The following is an 18,974-nucleotide window of genomic DNA, read 5'->3' as shown; positions in this document are numbered from 1 at the left end:
CCTCTGTGCATGAATTGCAGCAGGCTATTGTCACTGCATGGCAAGCGATTCCTGTCCAAACCTTGGTAAATCTCGTGAACAGCATGCCTCGACGTGTACATGCTTTCCTGAATGCTCGTGGGGGTTACACGAAGTACTGAACTGTAATTTTACTGTCCGTAATCCCAGTCATAATTTAGCTTTTGTTTTTTGCTGAAAATTTTTTTGGCTAATGTGCAAAATAAAGAAATACTTCTGGAAAGCGTACAGAAGTTTAACACAGTACTGTCCGTGAATTGAGTTCGATATCAGTTTACATCACTTTCAAGGATCAATTTATTTGCTTCGAAATGTCAAATGTGGTTTTTGTTTCTTTTAAAGGTGACATTAACAAAATCTAGAATAATTTCAACATAATTCCAATGAACTTTTGGTTCTAAGTCATCTTGAAAAGTAAGTTCACCCCCACAAAAAAAATATTCCATATTAAATGCCAAGTCTGTGTGTATATATATATATATATATATATATATATATATATATATATATATATATATATATATATATATTGTTACGGATCTCGGACGTCGGCTCTCCCCTTATCAAGGGGGGGTTAATCCCCCTGTCATTTTACCTGGCCGACCCGAGTCATTAGAAGTTATAACGTTCCTTCCAGTCAGTGGTAAATAGGGTTGTTGGTCGAGTCTTAGTCCAATTACCTAAGTACTACCACCGGCTGTAAAGCAAGGAGATAACTCCCGCCCGAACCACGGCGTTAGTGGACACGCCGAGCGAAGTGAGCCGCGATTCAGGCCGTTAACAGGGACTAAACCCGATTATGGCGGTTCCGATCTTGCCATGTTTACCCAATTAAGAAAAGACGAATGCGATCGGATATAGAGGAAACCCAGAAAATAGGAAGAACAAAGATTGGTTTATTAATTATTTACAAGAAGGAGAAGAGGAAACGAAAGAATATACAGGATAGGAAGAGGAAGAAGAAGAACACAGGGCAGCCTTAAGCAGTCTTATTCTTAATACCCAGGACAAACGGGCCCGTCTCAGACACTCACACGGGGATTGTAGATGGTTGATGGTCACCGGCTCGTCCAGGCTCCAGTCAGCTCCGATCCAGCGGGCAAAACCCGGCAGGCAGCTCCGCGTATAATGGAACGCGACCGGACAGTTATATAACCGGGGGAAGGCTGGTGTCCTGCGTACGTAATATATGCGTACTATACAAAGGCGCCAAACGCCCCCTCTCCAATGTACTCCTTTGATAAGGTCATCCTTTCATCAGCGCCCCTGCATCAGACTTGTCAATGCAACGCGCGTTCTCCCAGCAAGTCCGGTTTCAATAGCGCTCTCCCAATTAGTTCTCTCCAACAAGCGTGCCTCCATCAAGTCCCGTAAAAGGGCTTTTCGTTTGCGCTTATATAACTCGACCAAGCGATCGCTCCATGGGCCCCAAAGCCACGCCTGTCGGTGATGTCACTTCAGCCCTGGTTGGCTGGTGAGGGCTTACCGGCTCAGCCTTTGACGGCTGGGTGACGTGGCCACACCTTCTTCCTGGCGCTCCGCCCCCTTTTTCCGGCTTTACCTCGTGGCTTATGGCGGCGGCTTATGGTTCAGCGAGCGCTAAGGCAGCTGCTGCTGGCCGAGGCGTGTACCAATTTGGGAGAGCCATAGGGCAGACTGGAGGGCACGTAATGGCGTCGCTTGGAGAGGGAGGCTTCCAAAATGAACAGAATGGGATGGGCCTACTTCTTATTTGATTGCCACAACGCAGATTCAACTATTGGAAACACGGCCTTATCTAAACACATATTAATGAAATAACTGAAGTCCTATGGTGACCTACGTGTTGCTTGTGGCCTAACTATGGGGTGCAACCTTTAACCCTTTAATGTCATATTTACAAGAATGATGTCATATTTACACGTGTGGGTTCTAAAACCGCAACACTATATATATATATATATATATATATATATATATATATATATATATATATATATATATATATATATATATATATATATATATATATATATATATATATAGAGATATATATATATATATATATAGAGATATATATATAGAGAGATATATATATATATATAGAGATATATATATAGAGATATATATGGCAATGTTTTATCCATTTTTTAAGGTTCTTGGCTGTGCAACAACTATTCCATGTTACTCTCAAACCTCCCCCCCCCCTCCCCCCCCTTCCTTCTGTGCAACCACCTTATTTTGTGTGTCTGAAATTTAGCCTGAGACGTTCACAAGTTGTTACACGTTTTATTTTATCTCGCATCAAGGCAACAAACCTATCCGTAATATTTGCTCTTTTTTGTCTCGGCTTGTTCAGTGGATGCTCCTTCCTGATTCATATTGTGCTTTGACGCTAGTAAACAACAAATATATCTTGTATATTTTAGTTTGTTGAATGTATTTTCCACTTTAACAAGTATTGTTGGTGCAAACTGTTGTTAATTGTCACTTGAGACTCTCTTTTTCTCCACTGCCCAAAATTGTGATCTCGCCCTCCAACCATTTTTGTGCAGCCTGTGGGAACGGAGTCACACCCTGCATTTCCCTTCATCACCAACACCGAGAGCCGCGATGAGAAAGATTTACTTCAACGTTGTTGTCAACAAAAGTGGTTCCAGTTGTCCCATTGTCATTGAAGTAAACTTGGAACCTCAGAAGGACTTCATACTCGAGTGAGACTCGGTGACAATATCAGTTTAATTTCTGTAACTTGTTTAATTTCTGTGACCCTCTCCCTCCAGCAGGGGTAGGTTCTTAAAGCACTTGCACTGTTACACGTGTGCAGGTGAAAATCGCAAGTCATCCCCTACCCTCATTTTCCACATATTCGGACCATAATTATCCTCAACACGTTTGCAAAAGTTGGTAGAGATTGACCTAGCTGTTTTCAATTATATTAGGTTCAGACAAACATACACACAAAAAATGCCAAAATTTAGTGTTATAATGTGGCAATTATTTTTTACAGTTTAAAATGATCACAGCAACATCATTACCAGGGTAATAGGATAGCTTACTGGGTAGTTTGCTCCTCTCTGAGTTGTCTCGATTAGATCCTTAATGGAAAATGATGTGACTTTCAAGCCTTGGCCTGGTACATTGCAGATGTTGCATTATGGAGTTTACCATTCTTTCAGAGAAGTTCTTAGGCTGGTTGTCCCATCTAGTAACTCGAAGGGCACTCGGTAGAACGCATACCTTCGCCAGGCTGATTCGTTTACGTTTTGTATCCCACTGATAGGACAGGTCTGGATTTGGACCTGAACAAAAATTTAATCGGCTTGTTCTTATCACCAAACCAACTCGTCACCTAGTTTTGTCATAACCCATCCACAACTTTTTGAGATATCATGCTACATATCGTTTTTGGCACCATCTCTCAATTGATGGTGAAGAATTACTTGGAAATTAAATTAAAATCTCTTATCCAGATTCACATTCGGATCTTCACCAAATCAAATCAATTTGACCTTGTCACACACTCAACCTGTTGAGATATCATGTTGTGTATTGTTTTATACCGATCACTCAAGGGTGAAGAATCATTATAAAATTATCCGATACGGAACGTCACCAAAATTGAAGAAATGTTTTTTGTTTTGTTTTGTTTTTTGTCGACAAGATCGAGGCTCGTGAAAGAGCTAACATTAATCACAACAAAAGTCAAACCGACACATAAAACACAAAATAAGGAGAGCGGTAGACAAGATGGGGAGAGAGGGGGAAGGACAAACACAACATTTGAGAGCAGGGACATCGGGAGAAATGTGGGAGGGGAGGGCGAGGGGGGAGGTGGGAGAGGTATAAAACATATGACCACTGCAAGGACTTCAAGGAAAGAAGTTGGAATTTCAAAAAAAGTGTATCTGGGGTGAATTAGCGGGGGTAGAAAAGATCAAGGTTTTGGATGGGAGATGGTGGTGAACAGCTGTTTTAAAAACCTGGAGGGAGGAGTGCGATTGAAGGGAGTGGGGGAGTTTGTTCCAGAGGCGGGAGAAAAGGGGAATGAAAGAGTGAAGGTGAGCAGAGAGCCTAGATTTTGGCAGGTTAACCATAAGAGGGTTGCAGGCAGATATTGTGCGACCTGAAGGAATATTAGGCGGACAGAGTACAGAGAGAGCTGGGGGAGCAAGGCCGGAGAGGAGTCGGTAGAAGACAGAAAGACCACCAACCTGCCTGCGGTGAGTGAGTGAAAGGCCCTCGGAGTTAGCGTCATCGCAGGAGATTCCAATGATTCTGAAAGCTTTGGTTTCAACAGCGTGAAGCCGAGCTAGGTGTGAGGCAGGAGCACCGGCCCAGAGGGGGGAAACAGTATTCCATTGAGCTGCGGATGAAAGCCTTGTATGTGGTGAGGAGCTCAGGTGTGCCAAGGAAGGACTTTGCACGACGGAGGCTGCCCAGTCGGCGACTGGCTTTGGAGGCCAGCTTGGAAATGTGGTTTTCCCAAGACAGATCATGGCAGATAGTGAGACCCAAAAGCTTGAGCGACAGAACTTCTTGGAGAGGATTGTTGAGAAAGTAGATGGGAGGGTTTTCCAGTCGATCTTTTCGGAGAGACATAGTAAGAGTGTGAGATTTGTCAGGATTGAAAGAGATGTTCCACTTGTTTGACCAGTCTGTGATTTTGTCCAGGTCTGCAGAGAGTGAGGAGGCTACAGACTGCCGATCTGAGGGATGAGAATGGAGCGGCAGATGGTGGAGTCATCAGCAAAGAGATGGAGAGAATTTTCCAGAGAGTCGGAGAGATCATTGATGAAGACCAGAAATAGCACAGGGCCCAGAACACTACCTTGGGGAACTCCAGCCAGAACAGGAGGCGGAGATGAGAGAAATCCATTCAGGACCACACGTTGCCTACGACCAGAGAGGAAGTCCACAAGCCATGAGTGGAGATTTCCATGGATACCATAGGAGGAGAGTTTGGTGAGCAGAGCTGGGTGCCAGACCGTATCGAAGGCACGTGATATGTCAAGTGAGACAGCTCTGATTTCCTGTTTGGCATTGAGGACCTCCATCCATTGTTGAGACAGCAGAAGCAACATGTCCAGAGTAGAATGACCTGGTCTGAATCCAAATTGATGATCAGAGATTAAGCCATTGGAGAAGAGGAAGGATTTGATATCCGAAGCAATGATGGATTCCATGACTTTGCTGATAATTGGAAGCAGGCTGATTGGTCTGTAGTTGCAAGGATATGTTTTTGCACATTTTTTGTGTAAAGCGGAATTGTGTAAATTCGTCTTTTTGTGTAAATTTTGTGTAAACAAATTTTGTGTAAATTCGTCCTTGTCACAAGTCCAACATGTCCACCAAGATTTGGCCGAATCCACCCAAACTCTGAGATATTCTGCTGTATATATATTTTTTGGCCCTATCTCTCAATGGTGAAGAATTATTAGAAAAATTATAGTTTTCGTATCTTCACCAAAATCTAATCGGTCAATGTCACACACGCAACCTATCCACCAAATTCCATCCGAATCCATCCACAAGTTTTTGAGATATCCTGCATACAAGTAAACAGACAGAGGTGAAAACATAATCTTCGATGGGCAGAAGTAATGATTGCATGTTGATGGTATATTTTTTTTATTTATAAAGTGGAGGCCAGTGTTCTGGCGCCCAAGCCAAAATTGCAATTCCTGATTCTTAAATTGGCCAAGCACTGCAGTAGCTCACCTAAAGGAGCCACCCACACTCTGAAGAGGCCCATAACGACAAAAATTGTTTTTTAAGTGTACACTCCCGTGCCCCTTATTTTTGAAAGTTTGAAATGTTAAGCTCTCACCCTCTACAACCGGTCCATTTGCCCTAACCACAAAGCAGGCCAAATGTCAGCTACATTCATAAATATCTAGAGGTAGTCCAGCACCCTTGAACATTTCCCCCCATAGGCCATGTGATTGAGGTCACGTAACACTAAAAACACATATCACAGATAATACAGTATGTATCACAGAAATAATTAAACACCGTTTGATAAAACATGCTTATGAATAATTATCACATCTATGGACTAGAAATTAAAAAAAAAATATATATATATATATATATATATAATATATATTGTTACAGACGCGGTGGTGGATGTTAGTTTACCGAGCGGTTTGGTATGACCACGTCTGCACAAGTTACCCGATTATACTCGAACGTTGCCGAGTCGCGCTATGCTAGGTCAATGAAGGAAAAGGACACACGGCTGGATTAAAATGACACGACACCAAGGGTTCAGTTCTCAAGACCTCCGGAGGAGGTTATATTGTTACGGAAGGTTAGATTACAACTACAAGAGGGACATCATAGAAAGACAGGCACTTAGACACACTTATATTAACCCCAACAGACGACAGATAAACGGGACAAGGCTGACTCACACGGGGATTGATGGCAAGGAAAGGCGGGTATCGATGGCTCCAGGTGCACCTGGGCTCAGGGCAGGATCGACCCGGTCCGGTCTAGAGATGCGGGGAGGTCGCAGCGCTCGGATGGCGTCTTGTCTGCTCAAGCTGGGGGCGCATCTGACGTCACGTCCGGTACGTGGCCGCGTATATCCGGCGGGGAGTGACACGCCCTCGGCTCGTTAGCTCCGCCCCAGCTGGAATCGGCACGTTGCTTCTCATTGGGTGCGTGCGGGGGGGGGGGGGTTACCGGCTCTGCCCTTGACGAGGGGCTGACAAGGAGCCCCTTCGTGGTAACCCCGCCGGAGCGCATCATCAATGGCGGCTAACCGAGCCGGTGTGAGGACGCACACTCCCCCGCGCAGCGCCGTTGTTGTAGTTGTTGTTTGTAGTTGTAGTTGTTGTTGTTGTTGTTGTTTGGGGAAGAAGATGGGAGGAGGTATGGGAAAGGTCCTAAACTCACTACTGGTGCCATATAATCACATTCTGGTGCAACGAAGAGTCAGAATTAATGGAAATGAGTCCTTAACTGACATAGACTAAGAATAACTAGCAAGATGTCCGAAAGTTGTCTACGTGAGATGCGGTGGACCTGGGCACGACATTTAATGGGGGAAAAAGGGGAAGGTCGGTTCTACAGAGTGTTATTTACAGGCAATGGGACTAGGGAATGGGGGATTGGGGATAGTTGGGGAGTATTGGGGAAATAGGGGAATATTTACAAGCGGATATGGAGGCCAAATTCCATATTCGCAACATTGCACCCTTCTCTACCCTCGGGGCGTCTCGACCCGATAAATTTTTACCTAGTTTAGTGTGGCACTCAGATGTAGTTCCCACTACTATTAACTCTACCCTGAGTGCGACAGTTTTACAGATATTCACAAATGAGTAAATATGTCCCCCTGCGACGTTGCACCCTTCTCCTCTCAGCAACACACCCACAGGATAACCGAATCCGGAAAGAATTCGCAAACTAAACATACAGCCGGTAGGGAGCATTATTTACAAGACTACGCTGATATTTACACTACGATCCAGGACCTGTTTTTGGAGGGACACATGCAGATGTTATGCACAGAGAGAGCACGCATGCCAGCATCGATACACCAACCCACGAGTGCTCTGTGGCCTACGGCCTTTAATAACGTGCAGAGCACCCTTTCCCAGCACGAAAAGCACCACCCCATAACACAGTCAGCACCATCCGGTGCACCAATAAAGTGTTTATGAATCACCGGTGGTGTCACAGCCGGCCGATGTTCTGCCGCTGGTCTTGCCTTCGTGTGGTGCACTTGGCCTTCTTACTTCTTTCAAAAATAAAGAAAGGCGCCAACCGCGTCCATTTCTTTATTGTGGCCTTCAGGGGGCCAACTAAGAGTGGTTCACCTGTTTGGCATAGGTGCCACGTTGACCCATAGGTCCATCCATGGGTGGTGCTTGGCCGCAAAAGAACTGTGGTCCATTGTGGGTGGCCACAAACATTGCGGTCCATATGGTGTATCGATCCAAGCAGCAAGCAGCGAAAGTGCAGGCCCACAACTGCGAAGCCAGCACCTCTCTCTCCTCTCTCTCTCCTCTCTCTCTACCCCAAAGCCAGATCCTCGGAGGTGGGAGACAAAATAAGAAGACAAGTGAGTAAGGTGGTAAGGGCGCAAAAGTGCACGCAATGTAAGGTAATGCACACTGGGGGCACATGGGAACCAGGTGAGACAGGTACGTTCCTACCGTACGCCCCCCCCCCCCCCCCCACCAGGTAACCTACATGGCCCCTCCCTTACCCCTTACTGTATCCACAAAACACAACACTACCCATAAACATCTACTTTACAAATCAACAACCATCCCTACTGTCTTCCCCGTTCCTCCCATATACCAAATTCGTCTTCTCTCCCTCCTAACCAATCAAATTTGCCATTGTCAACTTTCATCAAAATTTGCCATCTCCAACTCAACATCATAATTTGCTATCACCAATTCATCATCAGTCCCTCCTAGGGAGGGAGAGATGGAATCACCCCAATGTCTCATCCACGTCGTGATGCGTCTCACCAATCCACACAGCAATTCTCATTTCCTGCACACAGAACAAAGAAAACACAGGTGTGGAGTCATCATCATCACCACAGGTAAGTGGCTGCGTATGGTGCGACAGGTTCATCAATCCTAACTATTTCCTAAATGACTTTAACAACTTTACATTACCCGGGGTCTTTCTCCGGCCAAACCATTGGCCCTCTTACACTATGGGTTCTAAAAACCAATTCCCATTGGCCAAACTGTGGTGCTCTTCAATTTGGGGTCTCACTCCCCCGATTCATCTCCCGGTGCCCTCGCACAATTTCTGGGCTGTGGCGTGTACCTCTCCCAGCGGGTCTACCCACCTGCACACCTCCACCACTGCAGTTGCCTCCGAGCTTACCTGCTCCTTACCCTAACCTAACTACCTGGGGAAGGCCCTCTGGCGCTCTCCCCACTCGGTGCCCTCTCTGGCACTGGGCTACCCGGGTCCGTCCTCCGGATCCTCGGGCCCCATCCACAACTAACGGCTCCCAGAGCCCACCTGCGGCCTCACCTGGCCGACATCCTCACAGTGGTGGAGTGCCCAACCAACTACACACACTAACAGGCTACACGCCAAGCCATTTCCACAACACTAATGCACCCATCCACAATACCATTATGTCACCCGCACCACAGATGCCAATATCCAACCACAATTTACCTATACCCTCTACCTAACACTTACACTACCCGCCCCGGGTACTCGTGAAAGGGGTCCACTCTTCCCCCATCCACACCTTCGCACCATGCACACCACTCCGTACCACTTACTCCAACTCTCTCCACACACCTGTACTTGCACACCTGTGCTCTCACACCAGGTGCCACCTGCACCCTTCTCTCCCCAAGCGCATTCGCGCTGATCCACAACACTCATTACTCACACACTGCTCCACACACCTGTCCAGTTGCACACCTGTGCAATCACACCTGTTCAATTCTCACACACACGGCATCATCTCAGCTAACTACTCCCTTCTGAAACTTGCGCTTCCCAGTCGTCCCTTTAAACTATTGCGCTCCCACGTCATTATCATCCATACTAATCTACCTGCGTCCCCACTACAGGTATCAGTCACTAACTAAACTTAACGTTACCTACTGTCATCTTTCTAGATCCCTACAATATAACCTAACCCACCCGGGCTAGTTTTCACTGCCATACACCCCATAATCTAGTGCTCCTTTGCCCCACATGGGAAGGGTGGCAGGGATGCCACCCTTACCCACCGGGCCTATCGCTCACTACCAATTTTGCACATCAAATTTCAACAAATTAAAAATTTGCCAATCACTACCCATCATCTGCCAATCACTACTGCCAATCCCTTGCCAATCATCAAATTTTGTTTTTCTCTAATTTTGGGGCCAAAACACCAACCTCATCACCCAGTCTACTCACTAATGCCTCTCGGTGCGCCAATCCCTGTCCAAAGCCCGGCTTCGTAAAGCCAAGCCATGAATGCGGGTTGTTCTGTGCCAGCGGCTGGATGCGTCCGGCACTCGGTGCAGGGACGGGGGCTTACCCGGGCCGAGATCCCACGCACCATCTCGGCGTGGAGCCATCCAATGTCCCGATCTCGACCTGCCGGAATGCCTCAACAAAAAGTGGTCGCCATGACGACCCTTTCTATCGGGCTGCCCGCTCCGCCTAGTGGAGCACGGACGCGGCCGTTCAAAGCGAGGCCCAGCACGCACCGAGGGCCCGATTCGGCTATAAGTCGTTCTAAACTCTACCCCATCTAACGTCGATGCTTCACCTGGATGCTTACACCCCGCAGCCCGTTCCTTGCTCACACATCCAGCCGTTCCCATGCTCCTCGTACCTTTCCTTACACACCCAGGTACACCCATTCCACTCACAGCCTTGGTCACACACCTGACCACCGAACACTTTGGCACACATTCGTTGCTCGCACACCTCACCAATACACCGCTTCGCGCCCCCTCCTCGGTCACCTTCTCTGTGACAATCACAGGTGTGCTCTCATTCGCACACCCAGCCACGTGCCTCACCACCAACTCCAGCGTGCATTCCCACTCACGCTCTACCATTCCAGGTGTGCATCCTTCCATCCCAGGTGTACATCCTCGCTCACCTGTCACAACCAACTCACTCTCCTTGTCACTCTCACTACTCTCACCTCCATTCTTGACAGCGCACTCACCCTTACTCTTGACAGCGCACTCACCCTTACTCCCGACAGCGCACTCTTTCCCCATGCACCTGTCCGTTATACACCTCTCTCGCGCACACTCTCCCGTCACACCCTCTGCAACACTCACCACAGGCGTGCATTCGTCCTTGCCTTTAACAGCGCACTCTTTCCCCATGCACCTGTCCGTCACACACCTTTCTCGCGCACACTCCTGCGCACACTCTCCCGTCACACCCTCTGTAACACTTACCACACCGCGCTTCCATGTGCTCCCTCGCACACGCGCTACGACCGACTCATTCTCGCCAGCACCCTCACTACTCCTTGGCACGCACTTTTTCCTCACACACCCCAGAGTCGGACTTTCTTGCACACCTCCTTTTTCGCACACCAGACCTGTCGCACACTTCACCCACGGCCTCTCACGAACACCCGGGTCCATCTCGACCCCCAAGCTTATTAAATCCCCTGGCGCATCATACGCACGACCATATTGGTCACCACTTACACCGGGTCCTCTTCCTCTTCGCTTCTCCTCCAGCACCTGCGAATCCCTCATCCGGTTAATGAGCACATCATCACGATCCGAACACAGACTTTGGACCAATTATTTTACTTCCTCCTTTATCTCTTTCTTATCCTCTCTCCGTCGCTTCTTAATTTCGCTCATCCCTTCTTCCACTTCTTCTAATTTCTGCTTCACCTCCTTCATCTCTTCGTGCGCCCCTTTAAGTTCTTCCTCTAACTCCACTTTATTTTTTTCTATGTGCTCCCGCACCTCCCGTTCTTTAACCTCCATCACCTCTACCACCTTGTCCATTTTCCTCGTCAGGTCCTCATGTACCGTCTGACACTCTTTTTTAATTACCCCTACGTCCTTTTTCATCTCCTTCTGTGTCGATTTTAAACCCTCTATTACCGCTGTGTTCTTCTTTACCTGGTCCCCCAACTCCTTTTGTCCCACTGTCAGTTGTTCTACTCCCAGCGTCAACTCCTCTATACCCCCTTGCAGTTTTACAGTCCCCTTTCTCACCTCCGTCTCCATGCGCTCCTTACAGTGCCTCACCTCCTCGCGCACTCCTCCTACCTCCTCACTCACTCCTCTTCTGATCTCCTCTCCCATCACTTGCATCTCCTGCCCAGATGCCACCCTCATCTGCTCCATTTCCTCCCTGTGAGCATCCAGTTTGGTTTCTACCCCCATTCTGACCCCCTCTATCTGCTGCCCCATTTGGTTAACTTCCCTTTCCGCTTGGTTCCTCATGTCCCTCAATTTGCCTTCCATCCTGTTTTCTAACCCCTCTAACCCATCTTTCACTCCCTCTATCTGATTCTCCTGGGCAGCCATTCTATTTTCTACCCCCTCTAACCCCTTTTGCATCCCTTCCATTTGATTCTCTTGAGCGGCCATTCTGTTTTCTACCCCCGTTAACCCCTCCTGTATTTCCCCTAATCTATTGTCCAATTTCCCAAATTTCTCGTCTAATCCCTTAAAATTATTGTCTAACCCCTCACTGGTACCCCTCGCTTCGTCCCTCATTACCCCCATTTGGTTTCCCATTACCCCCAATTGGCCCTCCAATCGCTCACTCTGAGCCCTCATTTCCTCCCTCATTTGCTCGCTATTCTGGGCCATAAAGGCCTTCATTTGTATTAAAAACAAGTTCAAATCCACCGGGGGCGCTGCCACGGTCGCGGGCGCGGTGACCAGCGAGGCGCCATTTTGTGCGTTTGCTACCCTCGCTGCTTCGCTCTCCTCACGTCCCTCAATTTGGTCCTGGACCGACCCTGCCTCACTCTCCACTACCGGACCCCAGCTGTCTTGATCCGCCATAGCGCGACTTTCAAAATTCGGGTTTTTATACAACAAACAAATTTCGGCTTTATAATTTCGAGCGCGTAAACGCGCTCCGGATCGATTCTACCTCCCAAAGTTTGGGCCTAACAAATTTAGTCCCGGGTCCGAATTCCACTCCTCGACACCAATTGTTACAGACGCGGTGGTGGATGTTAGTTTACCGAGCGGTTTGGTATGACCACGTCTGCACAAGTTACCCGATTATACTCGAACGTTGCCGAGTCGCGCTATGCTAGGTCAATGAAGGAAAAGGACACACGGCTGGATTAAAATGACACGACACCAAGGGTTCAGTTCTCAAGACCTCCGGAGGAGGTTATATTGTTACGGAAGGTTAGATTACAACTACAAGAGGGACATCATAGAAAGACAGGCACTTAGACACACTTATATTAACCCCAACAGACGACAGATAAACGGGACAAGGCTGACTCACACGGGGATTGATGGCAAGGAAAGGCGGGTATCGATGGCTCCAGGTGCACCTGGGCTCAGGGCAGGATCGACCCGGTCCGGTCTAGAGATGCGGGGAGGTCGCAGCGCTCGGATGGCGTCTTGTCTGCTCAAGCTGGGGGGCGGGGGCGCATCTGACATCACGTCCGGTACGTGGCCGCGTATATCCGGCGGGGAGTGACACGCCCTCGGCTCGTTAGCTCCGCCCCAGCTGGAATCGGCACGTTGCTTCTCATTGGGTGCGTGCGGGGGGGGGTTACCGGCTCCGCCCTTGACGAGGGGCTGACAAGGAGCCCCTTCGTGGTAACCCCGCCGGAGCGCATCGTCAATGGCGGCTAACCGAGCCGGTGTGAGGACGCACACTCCCCCACGCAGCGCCGTTGTTGTAGTTGTTGTTTGTAGTTGTAGTTGTTGTTGTTGTTGTTGTTTGGGGAAGAAGATGGGAGGAGGTATGGGAAAGGTCCTAAACTCACTACTGGTGCCATATAATCACATTCTGGTGCAACGAAGAGTCAGAATTAATGGAAACGAGTCCTTAACTGACATAGACTAAGAATAACTAGCAAGATGTCCGAAAGTTGTCTACGTGAGATGCGGTGGACCTGGGCACGACATTTAATGGGGGAAAAAGGGGAAGGTCGGTTCTACAGAGTGTTATTTACAGGCAATGGGACTAGGGAATGGGGGATTGGGGATAGTTGGGGAGTATTGGGGAAATAGGGGAATATTTACAAGCGGATATGGAGGCCAAATTCCATATTCGCAACAATCTATCTGTAATTCCAGTAATCTCTGTGTGTATGTTTGTTTGTACGTTTGTATGTTTGTATGTTTGTATGTCTGTGACCGCTGTTTCTCGACAACCACGGGTCCGATATACTTGAAACTTGCCAGGTATATTGCTGGGGACCCGAGGATGTGCCTTTTCAAGGTTTTAAATTAATCGCAGAAGTAGTTACCGAGCTATGTCCAAAAAACGATTCAACCAATCAGAGAGCAGCGAGCTATCACGTGTGCCGAACGTGGCGAACACACTCTGCCTCGGATGGCACATTTGAGAGCGTATTCATTTATTTCCCGTCGGCAAACTATGTTGGCGCTATGTTGGCGTTAAACTATGTTTTAAAACTAATAAAAACTAATTTGCGATTCATCGTAACTGCGATATACGACCTTCCGGAGCTCCCGTGAGAGCGTGCGCCATTACGGATAGTAATTCAATTAAAAACATAAAAACATTGTCCCAATTCAGTCAGAGCGAAGGGCGTTGTTTTAAGCGAAGAGCGTTTTATTTTTCCCCTTAAATTCAGTCGCCGGACGGTGAAAGCTTTTTTTGGGGGGCAGCTACTGGCAGCCACGTACGGCCAATCACAGGACACGTTGTTGTGTCGACGTGCCGTGTTGTTTTCCCTCGCGGTTTGGAATGTTTTTCCTTTTCATTTTTTTTCTCTTCCTTACGGAAGTACGGGCATTTCCTTAAATTTGCGATTCTTTCGCTTTCCTGCGCGTTTGGGCACGCTTTGGCGATTCCTTTACCAAACTCCGCAAGCCGTTCGCTTTGGACCAAACCATTTCATGTAAATAGAGGGGGGGGATTGTCACCGTACTCGCAAGCCGTTCGCTTTGGACCAAACCATTTCATGTAAATAGAGGGGGGGGGGGGGGGGATATAATTTTAGATATAGATATAGTACGGGCATGCCCTAGTATATATAATCTTGATTCCTGAAGGTACCTGGACTACCTGTAAATATAAACAGACTTGTATGCCATTTTGACTGCAGTGTTTCTATCCCAAATGGAACACATTTAGGCCATGAGAACATTCAAATTAACATTTTAAAATTTTCGCCCCGTTTAAGGGCCACCCTAATGTACACATTGCAATACATTTCAATAAAGTACATATCTATATAATTTAATGTTACTTTAAAAAATATGTCAAAGGTGTATATATACTCGTATATTTTGAGTATCACATAATCATGTTATGTTGTTGTTGTTTACATTTTATTTCGCCATTGCAGACAATTACTGGGGTTTGGTGGTAGTACTGCACTGTCAAATGGGAGGCCACAAATTTGTTTGGGTCAAAGCAAACAAAAGGTTCATCCAGTCGTAGCACTCGGGTTTAGATGCTCTAACCACAATACCACCGAGTCTGATGACGCTGGGTTGTTGGTGCTAGCGAATGCAACTGGGATTTAATTCTGAATTCAGCCCACTGGTTGAAGCATTGCTGAGGCCCACCTGGAATGCTGAAGCACTGCCCCTGCACAAGATTGATTTTGACATTTGTGCAGAATGTCAGCAATAATTCATCTCTTCTTTGTAAAAGACACTGGGATCTTTAATGTCCACCAAGCAATACTCGCAGACGAGACACCCATTTCGTCGTCCAGCCCGAGGGAGGGCAAACACATTTGTTAGTCTCCCTGCCTGTGAAACACCGGGATGACTGAGATGCTAACCCAGACCAGACAGCTCAGGGTGTTGTTACATTTGGTTGACATTCACCGTTTGTTTTGCAGCACAAACATCAGTAGGGAAGTTGAAGTCATGCCAGCTCACCCACAGGTACTAAATTTTACCCGTTTGTTGCCATTCCCCATTTATTATTATTATTATTATTATTATTATTATTATTATTATTATTTTGACATTATTCACTTTCAACATTAATCTCACTGCCATGCTTTTTGTCTCCCATCTTCTGTATCCTGGTGTCCGACCTTCCCCAGTATTTCCTATTTCAATTCCCAAATGATGTGAATGACGTCACTGTCGAAGTTGAATCAAACACAAGTAACGTCTGTGGAATCATCTCTGCACAGCACACAAAGGTATTACACCGTTTCTAAATAAAACTTCCCTTGTGAGTTCAGATCAGGCATGAACCGTTGTATTTTGGGGTAAATGCGCAGTTTCAGAGCTGTACTACATAGACAGTTTTAACAGCTAAAGTCCAATTCCACAAGGCATCGGTAGAAGCGCAGTGGTCATCGACATTAGCGAATGCACGTGGACAAGTATTTAGTTAGGAAATTGACCCGCTCGTTGAGTGATTACCATGGCACACCCGTGCCGCTGATGCGGTGCCCCCCTGCACATTATGGCAGGAATTTTGAATTTGTGTTTTGAATATTGCACGATGTGTCAAAAAGTTATGGACATATTTGGAGGAAATTTTGTGGAGAGGTTGGGTGTGTGACTCGGATGATTCTATTCGATTTTGGTGAAGATCCGAAGTGTACTATCTCGGCATCATTCTGTCGGACACAAGCGGTGATACAACTGGTATTCTAAACCATTGTCAGGATCATTGTCGACCTGACGGTTCTGGACAGCCAAAGGACTGTTCTGATGTCTTGGTGAATTGGGTCATGTGTTGGTGTTCCTTTTCAACATTTCATGGAGAACGTTGCTGTCTTTTGTTATTACCTATGCTATTGAAGGTGGTGTTTACACTCATCGATCTGTTTATCTGTCTGTGAACAGGATATGTCAAAAGGTTGTGGACGGATTCAGACGATATTTGGTGGATAGGTTGTGTGTGTGACGAGGAAGAGTTGATTCGATTTTGGTGAAGATCCGAATCTGGATCCGGATCAGAGGGTTTTTAAAGTGATTCTTCACCATTGAGTGACTCGGGCCAAAAACGATATACATGATGTCTCAAAAAAGTTGTGGACGAATTATTACAAAACATGGTGGGTGAGTTGGGTAGCAGATTAGATTTCGATTCAGGTCCAGATGCAGATCCGGGTTAGGGTTCTGGTCCTTTAAACAATTTTATCTCATTCCTGGACCTTTTTAATCACGTCTTGTATTATTTGTGTTTATCCAGATAGGGTTAAAAAAACGTTTTAATATTGTGAACATTTACTTATTTGGTTTCTTGTGTAATTTTTTTTTCTTCTGCTTTTAATGCAAGTACAGTATATGCTGGAGACAGGCGTGCTTTAATGACTGCCCCAAGAAGACTTTGGGTCTGATCCAAACCTATATATTGGCCATAAATACTCGTACATACAAATGCATATTGTGCATTGTTATTGGCAATGCACTTTCATTTGTCCAAAGTGTTAATATAACCTCTGACCTGCTTCTCTTTGCAGGAGTTACCACGCGATTTGAATGAGTTTGCAGGTCAGCACCTCACTTTCACTACCCAGGCGGCCATCAAGCTGCAGGTAAATGTCTATGGGGACAAGGGAAAGAACTCGTCCCTCACTTTCTTTTAATAACAACCAGTATTAGGACTCCGGAACTCAAGTTGCATCTTGGAATTTTATATCCATTTCTTATGGGACAGCTTTGGTTGCATTGGAGGCTCTCACTCGCGCACTGCATTCTGGGTATGACCAATTTCCATAATACCGTGAAACCGAACATAAACTACGTGAATCTGCAATGCACTCTCTTATTAAAAGGCAATTTTATTTCTGTTTGTGTACATGTATACCTGCATACGTGTGCAAAAGAGAGGTACACATAATTATCTCCTCTTTGGTGTTTGGTCTGTCCATTTATCCTGCAGAGGAAGGAATTCGGTGCCAATGTTTACATTGTGCTCATGCTGCCTTTTAATGAGACCACGTGTAAAAATACAGGTGGTAAGTCTCCTTACCCCCTTGTACCTTTCCTTTATTTGGCTCTGTTTTGTTACTATTCATTCATCACATAGTTGTATGCCTTCTCATCTCCAGATAACAACTTGATAATCACCATCTGTATCATCATCGTGCAGATGCAATAACTGATTACCGTAATTATTGTAAGTACTAGCAGAGTACCCAGCCCCTGGGTGGGTCGAGCTTGCACATCTTTTGCTGAAAAACTACAGTCTGTGTTTTTCAAGAAGTCTGCAGATTTTTGTGTGCTGTGCGTTTAAAAGGTTCTCAATGGTCTAAAGGTCTAAAAGGGAACGTTCCAACAGTAGTTATAGTGTCTGAGGGATCAAAGGGGTCTGAGCTGTCAAGCATGTAAAAAGGGTCTCAAAAGATTCAAGTGATTTAAAGCTCTAACTGGTCAGGGGTCCAGGCCGTCTAATCTGTCTGACGAGTGCAAGGGGTCAAATGGTGTTAAGGTACAAAGGGACTAAAGTGTTGCAACGGTCTAAAGGGATCTAAAGGTGTCTAATGTGGAGAAAGGATCTTAAAGGCAAAAGGGGTCTCGAGGGTCTAAAAGGTCTTCGGGATCCTGGGGTCATTTGTGTATTTTGGGTCTTTTGGATCTTCTGGGTCGTTTGGGTCCCTTGGGTCTTTTTGCTCCTTGGCGTCTTTTGGGTCCTCATGGTCTTTTGGGTCCTCGGCAGAGTGAAAGGGCCTTTTGGGTACTTTATGGCCTTTGAGTTAAGTATTTCAGGATACAATTGTGGGTAAGTCAGATCAGCTGTCCAACCAATGGGTGAAGAGCAGATATACATACACACAAACACTTGCTCCATAATATATCGATTGCACAATAAAACCTGTATATTAAGAGTTTAAAAAGGAATGCTTTACTGGGGATGGATAAAGCAACTTTCATGCCACCCCGTGCGAATGGGAATTTTCATTTGCTATAAAACCCGGTGTTTTTAAAAGTTTGTGCAATAACTTATTTTTGGAGGCCTTCGGTTCCCTGCTGGCTTCCTTAATCATTTTGGATCAACATCGATTTATTATAAGAACAGGCAGAAAATGCTCCACACAGCTTGTCACTGATTTATTTTAAACGCAGACTTTATATGTGGTCAATTTCTTGTTAAGATTGTTTTTTTTTTTTGTTTTGTTTTTTGTATGCAAGATCGAGGCTCGTGAAAGAGCGAAAGTGAAATTGTTGTGAAACGTTGTTGTGATTATTGTTGTGAAACGTTAGTGCATCCTGATTGTGTTGTGGATATGCTGAACTCGAGGTGTGTGTGTGTGTGTGTGTGTGTGTGTGTGTGTGTGTGTGTGTGTGTGTGTGTGTGTGTGTGTGTGTGTGTGTGTGTGTGTGTGTGTGTGTGTGTGTGTGTGT

At 46.3% G+C, this 18,974-nt stretch overlaps 1 protein-coding gene across 4 annotated transcripts in view; it reads left to right on the top strand.

The window, feature by feature from the left end:
• LOC137430023 (SID1 transmembrane family member 1) overlaps nucleotides 1-18,974 on the top strand; it is a 145,237-nt gene that overhangs the window by 24,499 nt on the left and 101,764 nt on the right. For 3 of the 4 annotated variants that reach the window (XM_078780062.1, XM_078780064.1, XM_078780065.1), the window contains exons 3-7: nucleotides 2,553-2,711; nucleotides 15,503-15,548; nucleotides 15,713-15,814; nucleotides 17,090-17,164; nucleotides 17,512-17,587. In XM_078780062.1, the coding sequence (XP_078636188.1) occupies nucleotides 2,553-2,711; nucleotides 15,503-15,548; nucleotides 15,713-15,814; nucleotides 17,090-17,164; nucleotides 17,512-17,587 (458 nt within the window). The remainder of the gene's footprint in view (nucleotides 1-2,552; nucleotides 2,712-15,502; nucleotides 15,549-15,712; nucleotides 15,815-17,089; nucleotides 17,165-17,511; nucleotides 17,588-18,974) is intronic. The other variant, XM_078780063.1, reaches the window with a different exon arrangement.

This window comes from Myxine glutinosa, chromosome 6 (assembly GCF_964187855.1).
Source record: "Myxine glutinosa chromosome 6, kmMyxGlut1.1, whole genome shotgun sequence".
In the NCBI taxonomy this organism is placed as follows: domain Eukaryota; kingdom Metazoa; phylum Chordata; class Myxini; order Myxiniformes; family Myxinidae; genus Myxine; species Myxine glutinosa.
This window is presented reverse-complemented; position numbering and strand designations above follow the sequence as displayed.